Source organism: Anastrepha obliqua, chromosome 2, assembly GCF_027943255.1.
Source record: "Anastrepha obliqua isolate idAnaObli1 chromosome 2, idAnaObli1_1.0, whole genome shotgun sequence".
Classification (NCBI taxonomy): Eukaryota; Metazoa; Arthropoda; class Insecta; order Diptera; family Tephritidae; genus Anastrepha; species Anastrepha obliqua.
In genome coordinates, this window is record NC_072893.1 from 85,996,221 (window position 1) to 86,020,579 (window position 24,359).

The 24,359-nt window shown below is 34.8% G+C and overlaps 2 protein-coding genes across 2 annotated transcripts; both read right to left on the reverse strand.

Annotated features, from left to right (window-relative positions):
- Positions 1 to 98: 98 nt before the first annotated feature.
- On the reverse strand, positions 99 to 13,019 carry LOC129237678 (sugar transporter SWEET1). Its single transcript, XM_054872563.1, has 3 exons — positions 12,054 to 13,019; positions 810 to 1,215; positions 99 to 735 (listed from the first exon to the last, which is right to left on the reverse strand). The coding sequence occupies exons 1-3, from the start codon at positions 12,221 to 12,223 to the stop codon at positions 550 to 552; spliced, it is 762 nt and encodes a 253-aa protein (XP_054728538.1). The 5' UTR covers positions 12,224 to 13,019; the 3' UTR covers positions 99 to 549.
- A 1,147-nt stretch (positions 13,020 to 14,166) lies between these two features.
- On the reverse strand, positions 14,167 to 16,123 carry LOC129239159 (DDB1- and CUL4-associated factor 13). The gene is made up of 3 exons (XM_054874491.1): positions 15,929 to 16,123; positions 15,153 to 15,867; positions 14,167 to 14,954 (listed from the first exon to the last, which is right to left on the reverse strand). The coding sequence occupies exons 1-3, from the start codon at positions 15,996 to 15,998 to the stop codon at positions 14,402 to 14,404; spliced, it is 1,338 nt and encodes a 445-aa protein (XP_054730466.1). The 5' UTR covers positions 15,999 to 16,123; the 3' UTR covers positions 14,167 to 14,401.
- Between the last annotated feature and the right edge of the window lie 8,236 nt (positions 16,124 to 24,359).

Sequence of the window (24,359 nt, forward strand, 5' to 3'; positions counted from 1 at the left end):
AAATATGGATGTTGTAATTAAAGTTTCGTTTGTTTAACTTTTTTTATTAACTTTTACTATTAAGAACTATTAGCATAAAAATGTTTTAAAATTGCTTTCTAATGTACTACTTTTTTGAAAAGTTTTAAACAGATATATACATTCTTTATTGTATTTATGACAAAGAAATAAATATAATATATTTACATTTGTTAATTTTTACTCTACAATATTTTAATTCATTTTCTTACGCATATGTATGAACATACGTAACGATTTACTTAAATATTAAATTTACATTTGGAAGATTTGTTTTATTGTCAAAAATTACAATTGAAGTGTTATTAGCTTATCTAAATATTAAGTGATTTGCTTTTTTGTGCAAACTTGGAAGAATTCAATAGAGAGAATGCGTCATAGCAATCCTTAACAAATAGATTGTTTAAAGCGCAAGCACATTATAGCAAACTTTAGTTGATTAATTTTATAAAGTGAATTGCAGTATCATTTCTACGTCTTCAATTTCATTGTGTAAACATTGTCACAGCCTGCATTAATTACAATCCATAATCAATTTATCTTCTTGCTAACATTGTTGCTTGACGAAGAAAGTGATGTTTTATCATTAGACATCTTGTGTTCCAAAGAAGATGGTGAATGGGTCACTGATTGCGCAGAAGTTTGTGGTGTGTTCGGGTAAATAACAAACAGCGATAATTGTATAGAACTCAATAAAAATAGGAATAAGTTTTGGTACTAGAAGAAAAAAGAAATCAATTTGAATATAAACTGTTAATAAAATTGCAAGAAATAATGTTTTCCGCACTTACGGCCATCATTGGATTTCGTATAGAAATTGCGTACAACCCCCAAGATGCTGTAACCATCGTACCAGTTAATATAATAGGAAATGGCATACCCGCTGTACTCTTCTTTTCAATTATTTTATTGAGATGCAAAAGTGGTGAACCAACTAGAAACAGTAGTATGCCAGTGATGAGCATGCCAAAACGGAATTCAATCTTCTTCGGGTCTTCAAAAGTAGCATAGGCTAAACAAGCTACCGTAAAAGCACCAGCAACTCCAATCTTTGCCCATATTTTCATTTTAAACTCATTTGAAGCATACCAATAGAATGCAGTCAAGAAAACGACGTTAATGGCGAAACCAAGAATATTCACCTGTATAGTGGCGGGATCACCCATCAATACACCCATCTTTAAGGTTAGAACTGAGCTGTGAATAGAAAAGGAGAAATTATGTTGTTATACAAATAATTGGACTAAACTTAATTTTCACGTATACATTATAAATAAAACTATTCATTAATAACAGTTCTCTAGGGCCCCAGAGCAATAGATCGTTTTATTAAATAACGCATTTTTCGCCACTAGCCGAGAGCGCAAAATTTTTTATTCCCAGCACACCGACTTTTTCGCAAAATAATTATACAGGTTTAACGTAATCCAATATACATACATAGATAAATACTACTGAAACACATATTCAGCCCATCCATATAGCATATGAAAAAAATAAAAACTATTTAAAAGAAATCAAAGACATTTTAATTATATTAAAACGGACTTTAATGAACTATTCAGAACTTCTTCTTACTTGGCGCGATAACACCTCACGCGATATTGGCTGAGTTTAACAAAGCACGCCGGTTGGACACACAGTGTCCTGCAGTCCTTCTCCACCTGATCTTTCCAACGCAGAGTGGGCCTTCCTCTTCTTTGCTACCATCAGCTGGTACCGCATCGAATACTTTGAGAGCCATATCGTTTGTATCCATTTGCACGACATGACCTAACCAACGTAGCAGCTGGACTTTTATTCGCTGCACTATGTCTATGTCGTCTTAAAGCTCATACAGCTCATCGTTCCCACCATCCATAAAGAGGACTTTACTACTATCGTTTCCACTAGACAGGACTAGTAGACCCAACCTGTAGAAACAGCATGTTTCCTGGGCCTACCCCTAGATGAGCTAGACGAAGACGAACGATGATGTGCCTACAGTGACAGGGCTACCTATACTGTTAACAACAACAACAACTATCGGTTCCACGGCACTCGGTTCTACGTTACCGAAACGACCCGGATTTATATCCGGCCAAGGACTGTCACTCCAGCAGCATTCCCCGTATGTACATAAGTATGGGGAATGTTTATGCTGCTACAACAACAACAAAGACTTTACTACTCCATTGCCTACTGATTCCAAAGTAGCACTGGTTGGCAAAAGATATTTCAAGGCTGACATTGTTATCGGTGCTAATGCTGGTTTCAAGATAAGCGAAGTCTCTTAAAGCCTCGAAATCATAACTGTCAACAGAGACGTGGGTGCCGACACGCGAGTGCGCCGACTGTTTGTTTGATTACAGGAGGTACTTCGTTTTGTCCTCGTTCACCACCGGACCCATTCGCTTTGCCTCTTTATCCAGTTTGGAAAAGGCAGAACTAACAGCGCTGTTGTTAAGGCCAATGATGTCAAATATCAAATATCAAATTAGCATATGCCATCAATTGTACGCTCTTATAGAAAATTGAGCCTGAGCGATTAAGTTCTACGGCTCGCACGTTCTTTTGAGAACTAGCGAGAATATATTGTTTATTTATTTAGGACAGTCTTCACCAACTCAGATCTTGAAAAAAGAACGTAATCGAACTGTGTTACTTTTTAGAAATGACATGCATTCTCTCACAAAATGTTTGCAACAAATTTAGACGATCTGCTGCTCATGACTAGCTTATCAAACGCAATATAAAAGTTTTACCTGCGGACTTAAAATGGAAGAGGAAAGGTATTTTTTATTTAATAAATACCACTTTGAAGTTTAATATTGTTTATTTATATTATAATTAAGTTCAAATGAAACGAAGCATTTGGCACAAGTTTCCATATAACACGAAATGACTTCTGCCATCAAAAAAGTAACAGGGTCCTAATAAGTCTAAGTATTGAGTGCGGCGAATACACCCAAGATTACTACAATATATGCGTCTTCATCTTGAGAAAAAAAAGAGGTTGTCTGTAAAGTCGGTTTACTGACGATAGTTTAACGTGATAACGACATAAGAAAATACTGATTGAATGGTTGCATTTTTCAAAAGAAAATTTTAATTTTATTTGTTTGATAGATATTTTGTATGGATATAGAGAATGAGTTAACATTAACATAACATAATATACTTTAACATAACATAACATAACATGCTGTTCAAGCAAGGTAACGACGCATGAGCAAGATAACGACGCATTTTTTGGTGCGTGCAGCCGGCTACATAGAATTATAAGACGTTATCACGTCAAAAAATAATAATAACATTAAAACAACAGGTATTATTAACAAACTTGGTTTTATTTTAAATTCTTCAAGTAAATCAAATTAATAATATTCAATAAGAAGGCATATGCAAATACAAATACGTGAATTTACATATGTTCATATACGCATATACATACATATATACGCTCACTTAAGTAGGAGAGAGCAAGATGTCGAACGTCGCCGTTCGTTTGCTTTGTTCATTCCGCGCTTTCGCTTGCAGTTTATTCAAAGTGACGACAAATGAGCAAGGTAACACTAATGAGCAAGGTAACGACACATTTTTACGCGCGTGCAGCCTGTTAAATCGAATTATAAGACGTTATCACGTCAAAAAGAATTTATTTTCACTGCTAATTTAAATGACATAAAAATTGTGATTCTTTGATTAAATTTATTATATTATATTAACATTAATAATATTTTTTTAGGGTAACGCGGCCTTTTGTTAACATTTTTACGCTATGGGAAGAATACGAAATATTTTTTATGCCATTATCTAAGTCGTTGTTGCTGTTGTTGTTGTGATAGTTCATCCTTAAGGCTACTAAGGCTTTTGATTATTTCACTCGTCTTTGTAATCCGCTAGTGGAACATGAATTTTCGATTATTTCTTGGTCAGTTGGGGATGAAATACTGCGAATATCCTTCAATGTGATTAGCAAAAACAAAAAAAATTAAGCAACTACATAATTGGTTTGAACTTTTTATGTTTAATAAACCGATTGTATGCAATGGCATGGGGCCGTATGATCCGCCCACTCAGTGGTTTTATTGGATTTTCACTTCTTTTTTTTTTCTTTTAGTTGACTCTGTAAGCTAAATTTTTCGAAAAAAAAACGGTATACTGATCGTCGGTTACAATAAACCTTTTGTATAATTTCCTTACTAAATTAACAAAATTGAATCACTGAATGCCAATATTGGCTCCTATCTTTCGAGTTTAAACCATTACTTCCTTTCAAATAGCCGATTTGTTCACATCGGCCTTTTTGCTATTTAATTAAAATAAAAGTAATGTCAACAATAAAAAAAAGTATCAAAATAAGATTAAATAATAACAGGGTTTACCAACTACGAAGACTTCAAAATTATATACATACTTTAATTTCATGTTGAAATATACCCAAAAGTTAGGTTCCAACTCGCACGCCTTAGGAATGGCAGCAATTTTTTTATCATGCCTCTCTTTCAAGGTGTGTCTAAAAAGGGTTTATGCTTACTATAATACAATAGGTCCATTCAAAAACCAATAAAATTACCTTAGCAATTTGCTTTAGCAGATGTAATGCGGCCAGCGTAGCCGAATGGGTTGGTGCGTGATTACCATTCGGAATTCACAGAGAGAACGTTGGTTCGAATCTCGGTGAAACACCAAAATTAAGAAAAACATTTTTCTAATAGCGGTCGCCCTTCGGCAGGCAATGGCAAACCTCCGAGTGTATTTCTGCTATGAAAAAGCTCCTCATAAAAATATCTGCCGTTCGGAGTCGGCTTGAAACTGTAGGTCCCCCCATTTGTGGAACATCAAAACGCACACCACAAATAGGAGGAGGAGCTCGGCCAAAAACCCTAAACGGATGTACGCGCCAATTATATATATATATATTATAATAAATTTAAAAAAAAAAATTTGTTTATTTAAAAGCAACTATTTTAACATGTATGGGCAGTCAGTTAACTAATCTTAAGAACATAATTGATTTCGCTTAAGGCTTTTATCAGCGAGCTAATAAACTTGGCGTTGAAAATAAACTATTTACACATATCAAACTAAAGAAAAAAAACAAGTGCGTGTAGCGTAGTACACATAACAGAAGAGAAACTTTCAAGGCAGACAAAGAAAGAGGGACACACCCGAGAGAGAATGAGACAGAGAGAAAGAAAGAATATATATTTAAATAAATTCACGACATTTGCAGAGGATACAAATAGACAAAATTTAGAAAAAACGGAGAAGGGTCGGCCGGTGTAGGTAAACGCTGGACACAAACAACGCGCACTACTTCGAGCATTTATCACCCGCACAAACGCAGCGATTCCGGGACCGCAGCAAAGGCACAAATTACCGCAAGGCAATACCAATAAATCCCACGCCGGAATGGATAGCATAGTACGCATATAGTACGCAGCACTAGCCAGGAAACGGAAATAAGCACCAAAAAATACACACAAAAAAAAAAACGCCAAAAAAATTGGGACCAAAAAACGCCCCAAACAGTAGGCACCAAGGAAATATAACGCCAAAATGTAGGCACCCAAAATATATTTACTACATGTGTGCACCAGCAAACAAGCGCCAAAAAGTAGGCAGTGTTATTTCTCACTAGAAATTAGCAACCACAAGGAAAAACTCAGAAAAAATAGCCTAAAGTGTGTCTAAGATATGTGTATATAAGGTATATCTCTCTCTCTCCTTTTCCTATACGTTATATCGTTTTTCTCTCTCGCGGAACGAAAATACCCAAAACGTTGCATGGCCTTGAAATTTTACTCTCCATTCTCGCTCGTCCATCGACGCCTAAGAAGTTTCACTTTGAAAAAAAAAAATTCACTGTTTTTGTTTTTTGAGTACATGGAGAAGAGAGAATTTTACGCCGTGCTGCCTTAAAATTTGTCAATAAATCCATATTCTTTCTTCGAAAAATTACACACATATTTACACAAGATACAAAACTGTAATATATATTAGCACACACTTACGATGGAAACATAAACTAAATTTGCATATTTCATTTCTGCTCAGTTCTCTCTCAAACCTCAGCCAAAATTACCATGAAAATTTGACTTCAATCATATCATATAGAGTTTTTAGCCATACATTTATTTCATCAGTCCGGACTTTCCCCACCTCGAAACATATCGTCAGCGGTGGTTATAACGCTCTCCATAAGTATGTATTTATATATCAATTTCCGTTTTCTGTGCAGATTAGATTGCATGTATGTATGTTTGTATAATTTAACTCTCTCAACGATGATGATGTATACTCATATCTGTATAACCTGTTCTGTATACTAGACAACCTTTGATTGGCTGATATAGTAGAAAAGTTTTCAAGTGCGCTTACGTGCAGGTACTCGTTCTTGTTGATTTTGTCAAAGCAAAGCATGAATTGCAATATCACAGATTATATACACATAGACAGGCTTATTTGGGTTAGTGTAGCACATTTCTTATCTGCTTTTTTACATGCCTGAATTCGTGTAGAAGTATTGGGAAAAACTTCTATCGGTTGAGATACTTAATGATTACGACCGTCAAGTAGAAAATCTTGGTTGTATCACGTGCTACGTGAGCATTATTTGAATGAGTTATTTTTTTTTTTTGTTTTTACGAGTATAAATGTTAGAATTCGTCTAAAAGAAGAATTAAATTATGTAGCTTAAGTATATGTATGATTATTTAGTTATTTTGTTCAAATTTGGTTGAAATTTTGAGATTTGGCCTTTATTATTAAGAAAAATACTCCTATACGAGTACACATGGGAATAGTAAATGTGGGTAAGGGAGAGCCTTCTAAAGAAGAACCAGATAAGAACGATGAGAAAATACATTTAAATAAACCAACAACGGTGTGAGATACCAAATTGATTCTGACTTTATTTGACCTGACCCAGTCGTCAAATTCAAATCTTCGAGCGTTGCGTCGCTTGTCTATACTTCTATACTATAATACATACAATATTATAAAGAGGAAAACTTTGTTTGTTTGTAATGAATAGGCTCAAAAACTACTGGACCGATTTTAAAAATTCTTTCAACATTCGAAAGCTACATCATTCACGAGTAACATGGATTATATTTTATTTTGGAAATAGGGCTCGAGATATAGGTCAAAACGTGGAACCGGGTAACCTTCGCATGTGTATGTACAATATGGGTATCAAATGGAAGCTGTTGGTGAATGCTTTAGTTCAGAGTATTTTTCATGCCGCTCCGTGACTAGGGTCTCGAGATAGAGACCAAAACGTGGAGCCTAGAATGTGTTTGTACAATATGGATATCAAATTGAAGCTGTTGGTGAATGCCTTAGTACAGAGTATTTTTCATGCCGCTCCGTGACTGGGGTCTCGAGATATAGGTCAAAACGTGGACCCGGGTAACCTTTGGTTGTGTATGTACAATATGGGTATCAAATGAAAGTGCTTTAATACGGAGTAATTTTCATACCTATTGATGACTAGGGTCTCGAAATATATGCCAAAACGTGGACTCGCCGTGTCTTTGCACCGAATTAAACCAAACTTACGCACATTGTTAAGTAAGTATTGAAAATGGGTTTCGTAAAGTTTGGTTGTAATTCGGAGCACTGGCAACGGGTACAGCGTTCTTTTGAACCAGCCGTAATGTCGCTTACTTTTTTAACGCTTGGGGCGGAACTGAACTGTCAAATTGACAGTGTGAGTTACAATGTGTCACTATTTCTTTCTGATTTGGATGCCATAAGGAAAAAACGTAAGTGCAACATGTAAAAATTGTTTGTGAATTTTTTTGGAGTGGATTTTGGAACAGTGAATAATTTCTTACGAAATTTGAGAATTTAATGTGAAATCCGAATGAAATTATGTGTTCGTGCTCCAATGCTTAATAAAACATATAAATTGAAACGAAAAATTCATGGATGATCAGGAAAAAAGACGATTGTTTATTCGTATGCGTTGATTTGAAATTTAAAAACAATCTTCTTTTTTCCTGATTTTCAATTTCTATTTTATTTTATTTATTTAATACATGGAAAATAACAATAAATTATTATTTTACAATAAAAAAAAGGAGCACTAGCTGCCAGGGCTTACGGCTCAAAAACAAATAGAAAAACAAAAAATATTGTTTATGCCAAAGCGCTTGAATAAAGAATTAAGAAATAAATAATATGAAAATCATATATTTTCTGTTCTAAACCATATCTATTCTATTTTAGTGTGCCCAGCGAAGGGGGCCGGGTTTACTAGTGTGGAATATAGCGATGCGCAGTTGAGACCACAAGCTTGTATGTATCGATGTTACCAAACTCTGGGCACATTACTTTATATCGAGGATAATTGACGGTAACGGTGTTTCCTTCCTCATTTCGGAAGTAATAATGTCCAATGATGGCGCCATGCCATAAACAGTCAATCTTTGTGGAGGCATGTATGCTTGGTCGAAAGCTCCAATAAGTTGGCATAGCCGCTCAATCGAAAATGGGTCTCTAATCTCACTTTTTAATTACGTATTGATAGTTAAGCACAAAAAAGTAGACAATCTAGTTATATGAGAATCTATTGTAAGGCTCTGCTCGGAAAGCTACACTACGAAATCATCTGTATGAGCAAAATCCGAGACATAAGATTCAAAGAAGGTCTTTAACAGCTTTGTAAAATCTCGTTTTGGGTAGCAGGTTAGGCTTTTACCCGTCCATAATTAAACCCAATATACTACATGTTAGTACCTTGCATGTGAAAAAATCTTGATACACTATTAGCTCATTCTACTTATCCTACCCACTCAAGGAGCACGAAGGGACTAACGTCAGGCAGCATTTGCACTAACCTATTTTATATTTCCAAAAATCGCTCGTGTAAGGGCTGATTCAAGAAATTATTTAGCGAAAAAATCGCTAGTGCATAGACAGTAGGTCGACTTTTGTCAGGCGATTTTCAAGTGATTATCGCCTATCAAAAAATTGTCTCATGTAAATGCAACTGCAGGAACAACTCTTAATAGGTAAAACTATCTAGGAAAGCCTTTGTAAGATTGATATTCCAATAATAACAATAACAAAATTTTAAACAAAGATTGCACTTAATCACTTGATCGGTTCGCACATGGAGGCCACGTAATAGAACTTAAGATGTTTTTTGAAGAAAAAAATAATAATAAAATGCAACTCATTATGGTAAGAGTAACTAAGTAATTTAACCATGTCATATCGTACCGCTTAATGCTTATCTTAACAGGGAAAAAATTAAAATCAGTATAACATTTGATAAGAACGAAGTAGAAAATTAATTGTGTATGCATGTACACAGATACATGCATATGTAAAATACATACACATGTATGTATAATATATGAACGGACACAAATTATAAGACATTTGTATTTCTATGAGAGCGCGTTTGTTATAGTTACGACTACATATTATGGACCCATATTTGATTAAATCCGGCATATTCGAAGCTCTGCTGAATATATTTTACTCTGAGTTACACTCACTAGAGTGGTAAAGTATTATATTATAATCTCTTTGAAGCAAGGTTTAAAATTATACAGATAGTAGCAGTATATCAAAAATAATAAGAGCGATGTATTTTGGTTTTAGTTGTTGCCCTAAGAATATCCAAAATTAATAAGTAAAGTATGAAAGTTTAGAGGAAGGCACATTAAAAAGATAGTAGCTGTAGGGGTTGCAATTTTTTTTTTTATTTGCTCTCTAAATTGTCAAATTTTGCTTAAATTACTTACGTAAATTGGAATAAATGGAAGAATAGGAAGGTGTGCCCCCTAAGCACTCCGTGTAGAGAGTTCGGTTCACAGTAAAACAAAATCTATAACAGTAATTAAGATACAATGATAGTGGATTTTTTAACAGTGGTTATTTCCAAAGCGAATTCATGTAAGGTGAAGCTACTAGAGCAGCTGGTATGTTTTTTTCTCATTCGATTCAGGTTATTTGGTTCTGGTATAGTGTGCGAGGAATAGGATTTCCAAGAGACAACTCCTCGCTACGAAACAGACGTCGTTTGAGCCACTCCTTACATGAAGATAGACGCGGCGATGTGTCATCAAGACAGAATGCTTATTTGAAGGAGGCATTTGTTCGCCTTATTATTAGGAATTAACGGACGTTGTGGATTTTTTGAAGGACTTGTCGTACCCCTAGGTCCTACACCCATTATTCGTAACCGCTGCTTGTCCGAAAATGCTTATTTGTAAATTAATACTTATACAGCGCTACCCTTTATATATTTGAAGGCCGTATCACTATTCGCACCAGTGACCCGCACAGTAGTCTTCCACGGAACACCAAAATTCCGCGGAACCTATGCGCTCAGTGATCGGTGGGATAGCAATTAATCCTATCATCAGTTTATTTGTTTACATTCTGATTGAAATTCATTCCAAGCACCAAATTGGTAAAACAAAACACATGTACATTTTGTTTTTGTACTATTGCTATCACTATGTTTAGATTTGCGTTGGTCATTGCTTAACATGGATCTGTGCTCTGAAAATATCACGCACGTAAAATCTTGTATATGACAGAGGAAAATTTGTATTAAGGGGTTAGTCTACTTTGTCACTTTAAAATTTTTCAATTTTTTTTTTTTGCATAATTTGAAAGTATATATATCCAGAAATATTGTGTAAAAATTTTAAGAAAATCCGAGCACTCTAACTATTTTTTTTTTACCTGAACATCATTTCGTCTACCTGCGCGTATAGCGTGCATTAAAAACTTTAAACGCGTTTTTCTCAAAACAACGTTTTCAAAATCTAGCTCCACTGTATCTCAAAAACTAATCAACCGATTTTCATAAAATTTGGATCACCTATTCTAGACATAATTTGCACCAAATTGACGCTCGGGGGTTTTGAAATTTTAAATTTTTACTATATATTTTTTTTAAATATGCGAAAAAAAAAACCGTTCTATCAAAAATTTTCCATTTTTATCAGCCATTTTTTTTGTCTTCATTAAAACCTAATATCCGAGGGTCATTTTGTAGCCAGTATCTTACTGAATCTGAAACATTTTGATTTTTTTGTTTCAGACAAGCCGTTCTTGAGTTCTGATGGAGCTGCCTCACCAACCCATGTTTGAGACGTTACGCTTCACTGCTATTTTTTTACTAAAAATACTATAAAATTGAATAAAAAAAAATTTATTTCTGAATTTTAAGACTTTATTTAATAAATCAAACAAATTTTATATTACTATCATTTATAGTTTTCTCAAAAAAAAAATCACGAATATAGCCTTTTTTTCGAGTCTCCAAAGTAGACTGACCCCTTAAATAAAATTTAAATGATTCTTTCAAAAATAATCCCTTAAAAAAACTAATTAAATAATTTCGTTTGAAACAAATAACGTTTTTAATTTTTTTTTGCAAAGCCATGAATGAGGAATTCTTCAGTTTTTCAATCTAAAATGTATGTATGTATTAGGGGTGGGATTATTTTCGAATAATATTCGAATAAACATTATTCGAATAAAACGAATAATACTATTCGTTTCAAATAATTCGAATAGTTCATTATTCGAATACCTTACTATTCGAATACCTCACTATATATTCATTTACATCAGGGAGAAAATGCTTTTAAAAATATAAAAATTACATTGGCCCTTCTCATGATGCATGCACTTGTACATAAACCGATTAGTAGTCCGCTAATCTAAATAAATATTTACCAAAAATATTCGAATAGTGAAGTATTCGAATAGTGATGTATAGTAAGGTATTCGAATAGTAAGGTATTCGAATAGCATTATTCGAATAAACGAATAAAAAATTCGAATAAATATTATTCGAATTACGAATACCTCTCGAATAAAAGATTTTATTATTCGAATAATTTTTATTCGAATAGTCCCACCCCTAGTATGTATGTTATTTACAGTGCAACCAAAATTTTCAAGTGCTGATGTTCTCTCTCTTCCAAAAGAAGTGCGCTAATCAATATACATACATAGTTACAAGCTTAATACATTGCATTTACTACGAATTACCACTTTTTTACAGTACTTACAGAACGACACCACCAAGAAATGGTTCCGGAGGATATTCATCACTACGTCCCTTTTTCCGAATATCATTAAGCAAAAAGATACCAGAGAGAAATTGTAAGGTTGTAATCGTTCCGGCAACTTTTCCAATTGCATCACTATATGGCGCCAATAAATCACCGAGTGCATCCATATTGCTTTTGATCAAGGAAACAATAAACAAAACAAAGGCTGTAGACAATAAATTTTCCGGTAGTATACGAATATCCTTGACAATGAAGTTTTTATTCCAATTGCACGCCGGTGTACTTTTACATTCAGTGCTCTCTTCGCTCTTTCACGACTTCACACGCGTTATCTCTTAATTCCAAAAAAAGGGGTTATTATAGTAACGAATCACCAAGTTCAAGAGCACCTCCGCCGCCGGCACACTGCACCGTTATCTAATACGTGCTGCTGTCACACACCTCGACAGCAAACTTGTTAATGTTTTTTTTCTTTTTTTTTTTTGTCGTAAGCAACAAAAAAATTCCGTCTCACTCAGAGTTCGACTCTTTGTTGTTTCAATTCGATTTTTTGCATTTGGTTTGCAATTTCTTTTTGGTTTTATTTTCTGCTGTCAATATTCTCAATCTGAATACATTAATTTCATACACATTAAATTTTGTATTATCTACGTTAGGAATTTTTTTATTTTAATTTGATAGTTCAATTTATATCAAACAGCAGTCCGTCAGCTCATTCAGTCTAGTGATTCAGATACAGTATTTTCCTCTGTTAACACTTCGCTTTCATTTAAGCAATTAAGTATATGTAAAAGTACTTTTTTGGTTTTACACCAATCGTAATCTATTATTTTCCTTTATAAATACAAGTAAAAAGGTGTTTTTTTTTATTTCGAAGGAAAAGAATAAAGAACAAAAGACACGTTGAATGCACTAAAACGAAAATACGTTGACACTGCTCGAATGTGGGCCAGCTTCTGAACTATCAAATACGGCTGTAACTATTCTAAATTTGATGGTTGCTGTGAGTAAAACTCGAAACGAAAACAAACGACGAAATCACTACATACTGGGAGAAACCTTTAATTTTGTTGTTTGCTCGATTGGGAGAGTACTCATAGCGCTCTTTATTAAGTACACTTACGTGCATATGTATGTACATATACATATTACTATATATATCTATAGAAATAAGATTAAAAGGAGTGGTAGTGTATGAAAATTAAATGTTTGCTTGGTATTATGCTGAGTTATACCACTCAGCTGTTTTGCCGCTCAAATATGTGCGTTTAATGGCCCGAATGCCACTGCACGAATTGTCTGGTTATAGCAGTGAGTATGCCCACTAATGAAGGACACGAACTACACTTAACTGCTAGCAAAACATGAAGTAATACTTACGCAAAATTGGTTTTCAAATAGTTTCAATGAGTGCCTTATATCAGTTAACTAAACTGGACCTTTATTAATTTATCTATTAAAGTCGAAGAGATGTGCTGTTTCGACGAGGATAGGTAGGAGCTTAACGCAGATATCAGAATACAACTGAAGCTTGGTCAACAATTGGTCAATACTCGCTATTTTATAATTGTATATAATATCAGTAATTTGACGTTATTCAGTCGGAATTGGCGCGTCATGTCTTACTCATGTAGTGAATAAGTTTGCCGCAGATTTAATAGAAGTACGAAGTTTCTCGCAATTAAAACGCCAGAAATATTAGAATTGTGCTCGCTATCTTCTGAATGCAAGCCATCAATATCATTGCCCGATTCCTTTATCAAACAAAAATCAGCATATCCCCTATCGCCGATGGGGAAGTTTCGGAATATATAAGCTAAACAATAGTGAACCCCGAAAGCGAAAGAACCCCGCAGCAAAAACTTTTTCCGTATATTTGGGCAATACTACTGAAATGGCAGTCTTGAACCAGATATGAATCCGGGTCGTTCTTGTAACGTAGAACAGACTGTCGTAGATATGCTCAAATCCTGATATACGAGTACAAACGTAGATATGCTATCAGATAAACATCCATTAACGTTTGTAGCCCTTGCTGTTATTATTTACGCGGAGGGGTTAACATTTTTTGAATAAAGCATACATACATATTCAAATGAAAGCCTTGGTATGCGATATATGGGGATCCTTCCTTGAAATTGCATCTTCATTACTGAAATAGTGAACCCATTTATTAACTAAATTCTTTTAATTTTTTATTTTTTAAATACAATTAAATATGAATCGCGACCGGAGTTACTATGTAGTATAGCTACGTGTACTTGTATATGGAACAATTTTTTTGCATATGATAAAGACATTCGTTTTTGCATTATAAAAAAATAATACAACACATATTTTAATGCTTATACTTCTTCGCGTAACACCGGCTTCGTCTTTTCTGACACATACGGCACTTTTCCGGGCTTTGAGTGTTTGCGAACATTAGCCTCTTTTACTTTCTCTTTGTCCTTGATGGCGCGCATTTTGCGTTGAGCATTCAACACGTGTTTCGGCACTTGACGATGACGAGCAATACGCTTAATTTGAGGGTGAGCGGCAAACTTTTCCTTTAATTTGTTTTGATAATTGAAAGCTACACGCTCACGTGGTCTTATTACACCCAATTTCTCCGATGCATTTGACTTCCACATGCGAACGTTCATTTCATCCGAACCAGAGAATATATAACGATTATCTAGAGACCAATCAATGCAAACGACATGCTGCATGCGTTTGGTGTGGTAAATTTCGCGCGAATGACTATGATGCACATTGTATATACGTATTGTTTTGTCATAACTTCCCGAAACAAATTCCTTGCCAGTAGGTGAGTAGGCGACATCTGTTACTGCAGAGACATGATCAAAGTGAATCTTGAGCGGATTTTGGAGTTGACGGGTGTCGAATGTATAGAGACTGAAAATAAAAAGATAGCAAAAAGAATTTTTAATTATATACTCTTATTAAAAGTACACAGGTTATATTCTTAACAGGTAAAGGAAATTGGGAATCTTAACTTTGTAAAAGTTTGAACATTTCTCGTAGTAAATAGTTTCTTATATGATAGAATTGCTTAAAATAAAACGCTGTTGATAAAAATGTTTTATTACTTACTTGCAATCCTCATTTGCAACAGTGAAATTAAACGCCTCCATTGGATTCCACGCAAGTTTGTTACTTTTCATAGTCAATACTATTTTTCTTAAAGGCTGAGCCTCGCGTTGATCATAAAGTATTATGCTTCTATCGCTGGCACAACACGAGAGAAGAGAAGTCTCAACCTGATTAAACGCAACTGTGTGCAATGTGTCTACACCCCATTTAAGGGTTTTTAATGGATCATTTCGGTTTTCGTCCCAAATTGCACAAACCTCTCCACAAGTGGCGTAAATGGGATCATTTCTATGATGTGATATGCCTGTGAGAATTGTGCGTGACAAAATCGTATTAACTGGTTCTTCCTCTTCACCAACATCCGGTACATCGGTTTTCCATACTTTAATAGTTTTATCATCGCCAACAGTAAAAAAACGTTCACCATTTACCGCGTAAACAATACCACGCACAAAGCCATCGTGCGCAACAAAATTGCGTACACTGGTACGATTCGCTAAATCCCAAATTCGAATCTCGCCATCGTAGGCGCCAGTGGCAAGAGTCGCGAGTTGTTTAGGGTGCTTTCCGAAACATGCAACACCATCCCGATGACCGCTCAAATTACCCACAAATGGTTTGGCAAAGACGCGTTCTAATTTGGTGGCATTCAACGCTCGCACATATTCTCGAGCAGTCTCCATCGGATGTAGTTTGGGGTCGAAATTTCGTGGCACTGAAAAACGTGAGACATTCTGTAAATCAACGATAAACTAAATTTTATATTAATAGCTCACTTCTATGATTTTGTAATTTGGTTTCGCGGACATACTGGTCCGGATTTCTACTAATCATTTTCACTTTCATTGTTCACGTTAATTTATTACAAGTAAATTTGTATATTATTAGTATCAGACACCAAATAAGAAACAAAAACACGTTCAACGCAAAATACTTTTTTTAATGGCAGTCTAACAGCTGATAAACACACGGTTACTTATTATTTGACCATAGCTGTCAGAGCGAATTCATATAAGGTGAATTCGCTAGAGAAACACCATTTACAAGTATTTTTTCAAAATTTCGGTGAGAATGTAAACAAAGAAACAACCAAAAGTAGAGTTCTTTGGAATTCAAAACAGAAAATCGCAATCGAAAAAACAATACTCACCTTCTGTAGGCTCGCCTTGATAGCTGTATTCATAACGAATAATTATCAATATTTTTGGGTCTGGTTTAGTGTAATCAGACATACACGATTTTAGGCAAATGTGTGGAAGTGGAAGGAAATGTTAGCAAGATGTTCCTGAACAGCCCTTACAATTCCCAACAATACGGAAATATTAGTTTTGCAACTATTTGCTTTCAAAATGGACTCAGTAACATCACTTCATTTTGGCATATTATAATATGATATATTTTCTTCTAAACTTCACTACAATTCATAAAATATGTAATCACACCGAAGATTTTATTTGTTTTTATACTCGTATTCAAAATATTCCAATGAAAACAAATGCATTTATCAATATCATCACTTTCAGATTTTAAACGAGAATAACAATTAATTGGATTTGACAATAATACTGTGCCACCAGATGTCTGCAAAAGAAAATAAAAGTACGAACAAAAATTAAGTATTTCAGTTCAGTGTTTATGATGGGGATAGAGGTTATCGTGCCATACCACACACATGCATATGACGTTTTAATTCACGAGGGTTATTGACGTGATAACGTCTTATAATTCGATTTAACAGGCTGCACGCACGAAAAAATGTGTCGTTACCTTGCTCATTAGTGTTACCTTGCTCATATATAGTTACCTTGCTCATTGCCGTTACCTTGAATGAACTGCAAGCGAAAGCGCGGAAGGAACGACAAAGCAAACAAAGCAAACGAACGGCAACGTTCGACATCTTGCTCTCTCCTACTTAAGTGAGCGTATATATGTATGTATATGCGCATATGTACATATATACCATAAATTCACGTATTTGTATTTGCATATGCCTTCTTACTGATTATTATTAATTTGATTTACTTGAAGAATTTAAAATAAAACCAAGTTTGTTAATAATACCTGTTGTTTTAATGTTATTATTATTTTTTGACGTGATAACGTCTTATAATTCTATGTAGCCGGCTGCACGCACCAAAAAATGCGTCGTTACCTTGCTTGAACAGCATGTTATGTTATGTTATGATATGTTATGTTATGTTATGTTATGTTATGTTATGTTATGTTGTGTTATGTTATGTTATGTTATGTTATGTTATGTTATGTTATGTTAATGTTACCTCATTCTCTATATCCATACAAAATATCTATAAAACAAATAAATTAAAATTTTCTTTTGAAAAATGCAACCATTCAATCAGTATTTTCTTATGACGTTATCACGTTAAACTATCGTCAGTAAACCGACTTTACAAACAACCTCTTTTTTTTTTTGAAGCACGGCCGAAGACCTCTTGCGCGGAAGGAATTCTATTCTACAAATTTACAAACACACTTCTTGTCAATGTCTCTATAAAATTCTACCATATCTGCATACGAACTTCGTTCTTTTTTGAGGCACCACAAACTTTCGCTAAATTACACAATAATATAACTTAAAAATTATAAGCCTTCGGAGAGCGAGGTTTTCAGTTTTAGGATGGGGATATACCCCTCAATTCCTCCTTTGCATTCTTCTTTTCAAATCGTGTGGCATTATACTGGATATCCGAATTAACTAAAAGCTTTAAGAGTATCAAAAATGTGAAGTTATTTTCATGCATGATTGCCTCGGCTGTGTGTACTAATACTATTATAGAGTTCGCGCTTAACTCAAAATCCGTAATTAAAAAGCGCGATTTCCCATACAAAATTTCTCTCCCAAAATCTGAGATACCTGTTTGCTTTGCTGGCATCCATTTCATTTAGCTTTTATTTTGATGTTTCTCCTTATAGCTCCTGGTGACGCTCAAGCCAGTGATGGTAAATGATTTTTGAAAAATCCCTACACAGCCCAAAGAAATTCCCAACTTTTCCCTACGCTTCAAAAAATTTTCCCTACAAAATTCCCTACATATTTTTCTCCTGTGTTTACACAATGATCAGGCACTTGCAACGCCAAAATTGAATTATTGGCTTAAGTTTTGGGCTTGGTGCTGTTTTGACACTTTAATAAGAAATTTTATTTCAAAAATATATATAAATACAAAAATTATATTATATTAGAAACACATATATAAAGAAAAATTCAGCAAAAAAACTAAAAATTAGAATTTTTCATTACATTCAGTTCTTCAAGACAGAGTTTCTATTTTTTCAGAATCTGGCACGATTACTTTTAAGATTGGGATTAAATGGTCCACCACTTGCAGCGCGACATTATGCTCAGCGAAGGACATGCTAAGTTTTTTTTCGAAATTTCTGGAACCATTTGATTTACTCGGCTTTTTCTTAAAAAAACAGTTTATTTTAGGTGTCTTTTTAATTGTCTTGATATTTTTTGGTACATGTTTACTTCGGCGTGCTTCTGCAAATCAGAATTGCCGCAGTTCAAAACTTTGTCACACTCAGCGCATTTGCATTTAAATGGATCGTTAGCCACAGCTTTCAACCAGCCACTAAAATTGTCGTCGTCAAGCCACTTGTTATTGAACTTTTCTTTCCGATACTTGAATTTTTCTCCTGGTGTTCCTCCGAAGAGTCAGTTGAAGAGGAGGAGCTCATTTCTGTAAAATATATTATATATATTTTAAATATAAAAAAAGCTAAAGCTAAAATAATTGCAAACTTACTTCAAAAGTGAAAAGAACCAGAAAACATGGGACAACTAACAATTTTCGCGCGAAGAAAAAATCGCGTTAGGGTTAACGAAGAAAAAAATGGCAACGTGGCCGTATTAACGCTTTAAAAGTATGCTGCCATAAAAAGCACTGGCATGCAATCTTACTGCGGCTTTTTATTTGAAATCAACTTTTTTAATTTTTTCCGCTATTTTAAAATTTTTTCTATCCTTTTTGAAAATTCCCTACATTTACAGAATTTAAAAAAATCTGTCCTTGTTTTTCGACAAAAATCCCTACATGTAGGGAATTTTCCCTACATTTACCATCACTGGCTCAAGCATGTATTTCCAGCAGGCTTAGATGTGTGCGTGTCGGGTGACACTCGTACTTGCTTCGTGTCACACATATTTGTTGTCGGCTTTTGCATGATGAAAATCAAAAATTTTCGATATTAGCGTCATGCACCCGACATGCACACATATAGCTATTATTATACATTCGTAATAATATTTATCGATAACACAGAAAACACAGGTTTGTATGACATTAAGTATCGTTATTATCTAGTATTATTTTATAATCTCAGATTTTGGGAGAGAAATTTTGCATGGGAAATCGCGCTTTTTAATTACAAATTTTGAGTTAAGCGCGAAAAAGTAAATCATCTACTTATATGTGAACGTATCAATACGGATTTTCTCCAACTGTTTATTATTAGCAGCCAATTGCGCCCTTAAATTAGCTATTCCTTCTCCTTGCATTTCATTCATATCGTTAATAATAATTAAAGAAACCAAAAACACCGAAATATTCCACTAAAATAGTTTCTATGAAGAAAAACCTCTCAAAGCAGTATTGACAGCTGATTATCCATTTTGCACGTAATCTGCCATATATATGTAAACGGGTAAATTAATTTGTTGGATTAATAAGTGATGCATATGTGAACGTAATATTATAAATTAATTTTGTTGGCAGCTTTGTCAGCATTTATTTTTTTTTTTTTTTTTTTGGGGTTTAGGTTGCTTCAGTGTTTCTGAGGAAAGACTGAAGACTTATTTGGCCAGCTTAAGAGCTAAAACGCCAACTCCAAGTGTAAGTTTTCTTTTGTTTCCAGTTATAGTTTGACTTGTGTCATCTGTTTTATAGGTTTACTTGAATGTCTTTAAGGAAGTTAGTGATGGTATTGTAATGGGTTATGTTGGTGTTTCGATAGAATTCGATTATTGATGAGTTATTATTGATAGGTGGGTACTTGTTTCTTGAATTAGAGTACTTGTTGCAGTGAAATATGATGTGGTTTGTGTTTTCTGTCGTATTGCATGTTTCGCATTTATTATTGTTGTATATTTTCATTTTGAATAGTGTATCTTTGCAAAATGTGTGGTTTGAAAGGATTCTATTGAACTGCTTTAGTTCTGTTGGTTGCATTTTATGGTCTTTTTTATGAAACCAGGGTTTTTTTAGTAGTCCTGGAAATAATTGGCCATAAGCTTTGCCTTTATTTAAGATTTTTTGTTTGTAATCTTGTTCCCATTCTTCTTTTATTTTTTTATGTATCTCTTTTATAGCATCTTTGATTGTCCAGGGTATTCTGATTAGGCTACCGGTTAGTGGTGCGTTCTTTGCTGCAGAGTCTACTTTGTCGTTCGGTTTAATGTTACTGTGGGCGGGGATGTGATGTATTTCCAACTTTTCGATATCTGAAGCATGTATGGCTTCTATAATGTTTTGAGCGATGTAGTTATCGCTTTCCTGGTTTTTTAGTGTGCTGATACTACTGAGGCTGTCTGAAAGGATGGCTACTTTCGGGAATTTTTGCTGTATGGCGAATTCTATTGCTTTTTCTATTGCAATCAGTTCGGCTGTCATAGAAGCTACTGTTTTATTGCAGTAATATGTTTCCACTGTGTTCGATTTTTCATGTATGAATGCTATTCCTGTTTGGTTGTTTCTTATTGATCCATCTGTGAATATTATTTCGAATTGGTTGTCTTCGAGTTGTTGCTTTTTTTCCTGATATATCTGCTTTATAATGTCCTGGTTTGTTTCTTTTTTGTTTTTACCTGTTTCTTTGAGGAAACTGTCGTTCAGATGTAGTTTTTGAGTATGTGCCGGTTTGTTGTTAATAGGTGCTATGTTATGAAAGATTAGGTTATATTTTTGGCATGTTGAGTAGTAGCTGGATTTTTTATCAAGGTTGTTAGATAGTATCATTCTTTTTGCCGGTAGGTTGTATGCAATACATTTGGTTATTTCTTTTGCTGTTGCCATCTCCAATCTGTATTTGGGTGGCATCTCTGCCGCCATATGGTAAATTGTGTGCGTTGGCGTCGATCTAATTAGTCCTAAACTTCGTCTCATGTTTGTATTGCAGCATTTCGTGAGTTTTTGTAAAGCGGCTTTGGAAATGTTAGCGAAGGTTGAAGCAGCGTAGTCCATTTTTGCTCGGGCGAAGGTTTTGTACAGTTGCAGGGCTCTTTGTGGATTTATTCCGAAGGTGCAACCGCCTAGTATATTTAGGAAGCGGCACGTTTGGTTGGTTTTATCCACTATTTGTTTAATATGTTGTGTGCATGAGTTGTTTACGCTTATGTATCTGCCCAGGTATTTAATTTGGTGAACTTGTTCCAGTCTATTGTTATTTAAATGGATATTTATTTCCGAGCTTTTTTGGTTGAAGTATATGACTTTCGTTTTGGTGCAGTTAACTTTTAGGTTTATTTTATTGCAGATGTCCGTGAATTCCTTTATCTTGTCATTGAGGATGGTCTGAGTTTGTTCTTTTTTACGACTGTAACAAACAATGAAGAAATCGTCGGCGAATTGGAACAGTTTGCAGTTTTCGTTGATTATTGCGTGGGTCTGTGTGGTGTATAGATTGAAGAGTGTCGGGCTGAGTCCACTGCCTTGAGCTAGTCCATTGCTCGTGCTTACTTTCTCATGGCCTAGTATGAGATGTCGGCGTTTTAAGAAGGACGTTATCCATCTGGTTACTCTCTCATTTATCTGCGTTTGCTTTAGTATGTCATTTAGAATGTTTATGTCAACGGAGTCGTATGCTTTTTCCACATCTATACACGCTGCCATTACTTGTTGTTTTTCGCTTTTGTGTAGGGATATCGTGTTTATCAAGTCGTTGATACATTGAGCTGTCGAGTGGTGTTTACGAAATCCGTAGGATCGACTCGGGAGTAAGTTGTGGTCTTTAATTTTGTTATCTATGTGTAGTTTTAGAATACCTTCTAGAAGTTTTGCCAATACTGGGAGTAAGCATATCGGTCTGTAGTTGAATATGTTTGTTAAGTCGCCTGTTTTTTTGGGGATTGGTATTATTCTAATGTTCCGCCAATCTTCTGGTATTGCGCCTTCTTTCCAAACGTTTTCTATTAAATTGAATAGTTTTATTTGTTCTTCGTCGTGCAGTTGTAGCAGCATACGGTATGAAATTTGGTCTGGCCCTTTTGCTGAGTTTTTGTTTCTAGTGTGTAGGAACTTTTGGAAGTTGGTTATATTCATTTCTAATAGAGTGTGGTCTGCGTTATTGATATTTGTGTTCGTCGGTGTGGAGTCTTGGTGTGTGTTTCTAGCTATGAATTCTAGATATTTTCTTTTTTCTTGGTTATTCCAGGAGTTGTTTATTTGTTTTTCGCATTGGTATTTTTTAAGGTTTTTTATTTTCGCCCACATATCTTTAATATTTGTTGGTTCGGAAATTTCGTCTATAACTTCTTTGAAGGCTTTATTTTTTTGTTCTTTTATATGTTCTCTGAGATTATTTTCAGCGTTTGTTAGGAGGTTACAGTTTTCATTAGTTTTGTACTGATTATATTTTTTCCGTGCGGCATTTCTTAGTCTGAATAATCTTTGGGATTCGTTGGTCCACCAATGTTTTGGTACATATTTATTGTTATTGTTATTGATTGTATTTTTCTCTATGGTTTTTCTTATGGCGCTGGTGAATTCTTCTAGGGTGTTTCCTATTTTCAGATTATTCATCTCTTTGAGTACGTTGTTCATTAAAATTTTAGCTGTTGTTTGATGGGGTATGAATTTATCCTTTAGTGTTATGATTATTGGGTTATGGTTGCTGTTTGTTAGTTTGCTTATCGTGTTCCATGTATAGTTGATATTTTGGTTTATGAACGTTACGTCTATAGCCGATGATGAGTTGTTGGTTGAGAATGTAGTCGATCCATCGTTGAGACAGAAAAAATCATTATCAGTAATAGCATTCTCGAGTACAATTCCTCTTGCGTTTGAGGGGGTTGTGTTCCATGTTGGTGCTTTGGCGTTGAGATCGCCTCCTATAAGTGTCATATTTTCCATTTGCCTACTGTATGTTAATATTTTCTCAATGGCAGTTTTAAAGGTTTGCGTAGATAGGTTCGGTGGGCAGTAAACGCTTATGATATTGATGTTCTTCTTGAGGTTTATCGTTGCGATCCCAATGTTTTCTATTTCGCTGGCTATTTTGAAAATCGAGAATTTGATGTGTTTTTTGAGGTATATTCCTACACCTCCGTATCCGTCTTGTCTGTTGGCGTATGCGTAGTTGTAGTTGTTTAGGCTTGTGTCTATGTTGTTTGTTAGCCATGTTTCAGATAATATGGCTATGTCTATTTCATGGTTGTGTAGATAGATCTCAAGTAGTTCTTTGTTTCCTGGTTTTTTCAAACTTTGTATGTTACTTTGAAGAATCTTCATCATTGCTATTTTTACTGTTGAATATAAGCTTGCTGTCTAGAAGGATGCTTATTTTGTTGAAAGCTGTGCGAATATTGTTAAGTAATTCTATTGTATTATAGTTCAGTCTTTCGTTGACGTTGGATGATATGTGCTTTGTTATGGCTAGGTTCAGTTCCTTAAAGGTTTCTTGGGTTTCTTTGATTTGTTTGGATTCTATTGATACCATGTTGGTTTTTACGGGTTTTGTGGCTTCTCTCCATTGTTGCATTGTTTTTAGGGCATTTTCTTCTTCTCTTTGTCTATTTTTGTTATTGGTTTTTGTAACTTTGGCGTAAGGCAATAGTTTGTGGATGTAGGAGGTGGAGCTGTTTTCTTTATTAAGTGTCGGGTTTGTTGTTTCTTTCCGGAGGGCAGGGAATTGTTGGTCGTAGTTGTCAAGTAACTCGAATCTATTACCAAGAATATCGGTTACTTTTTTGTGCGCTTCCTTGTGGGATATGTTGTCAATTGTCATCGTTCTTTTAATGATAAAGGCCTTTACTCTTGCTGGACAGTCTTTGGCCGTTGGAGCATGTTCGAATTTGCAGTTGACGCAGGAGAGTTTTTGGCATTGACCCTCTATCTCGTGGGTTTGGAAGCATTTCCTGCATCTTTCCGATTTTTCTTTGCAGTGTTGTGCAAAATGGTTGAACCTGAAGCATCTGTAGCATTGCGACAGTGTTATATATGTCTGTACTTTTATTTTGGCGTAGGCGTA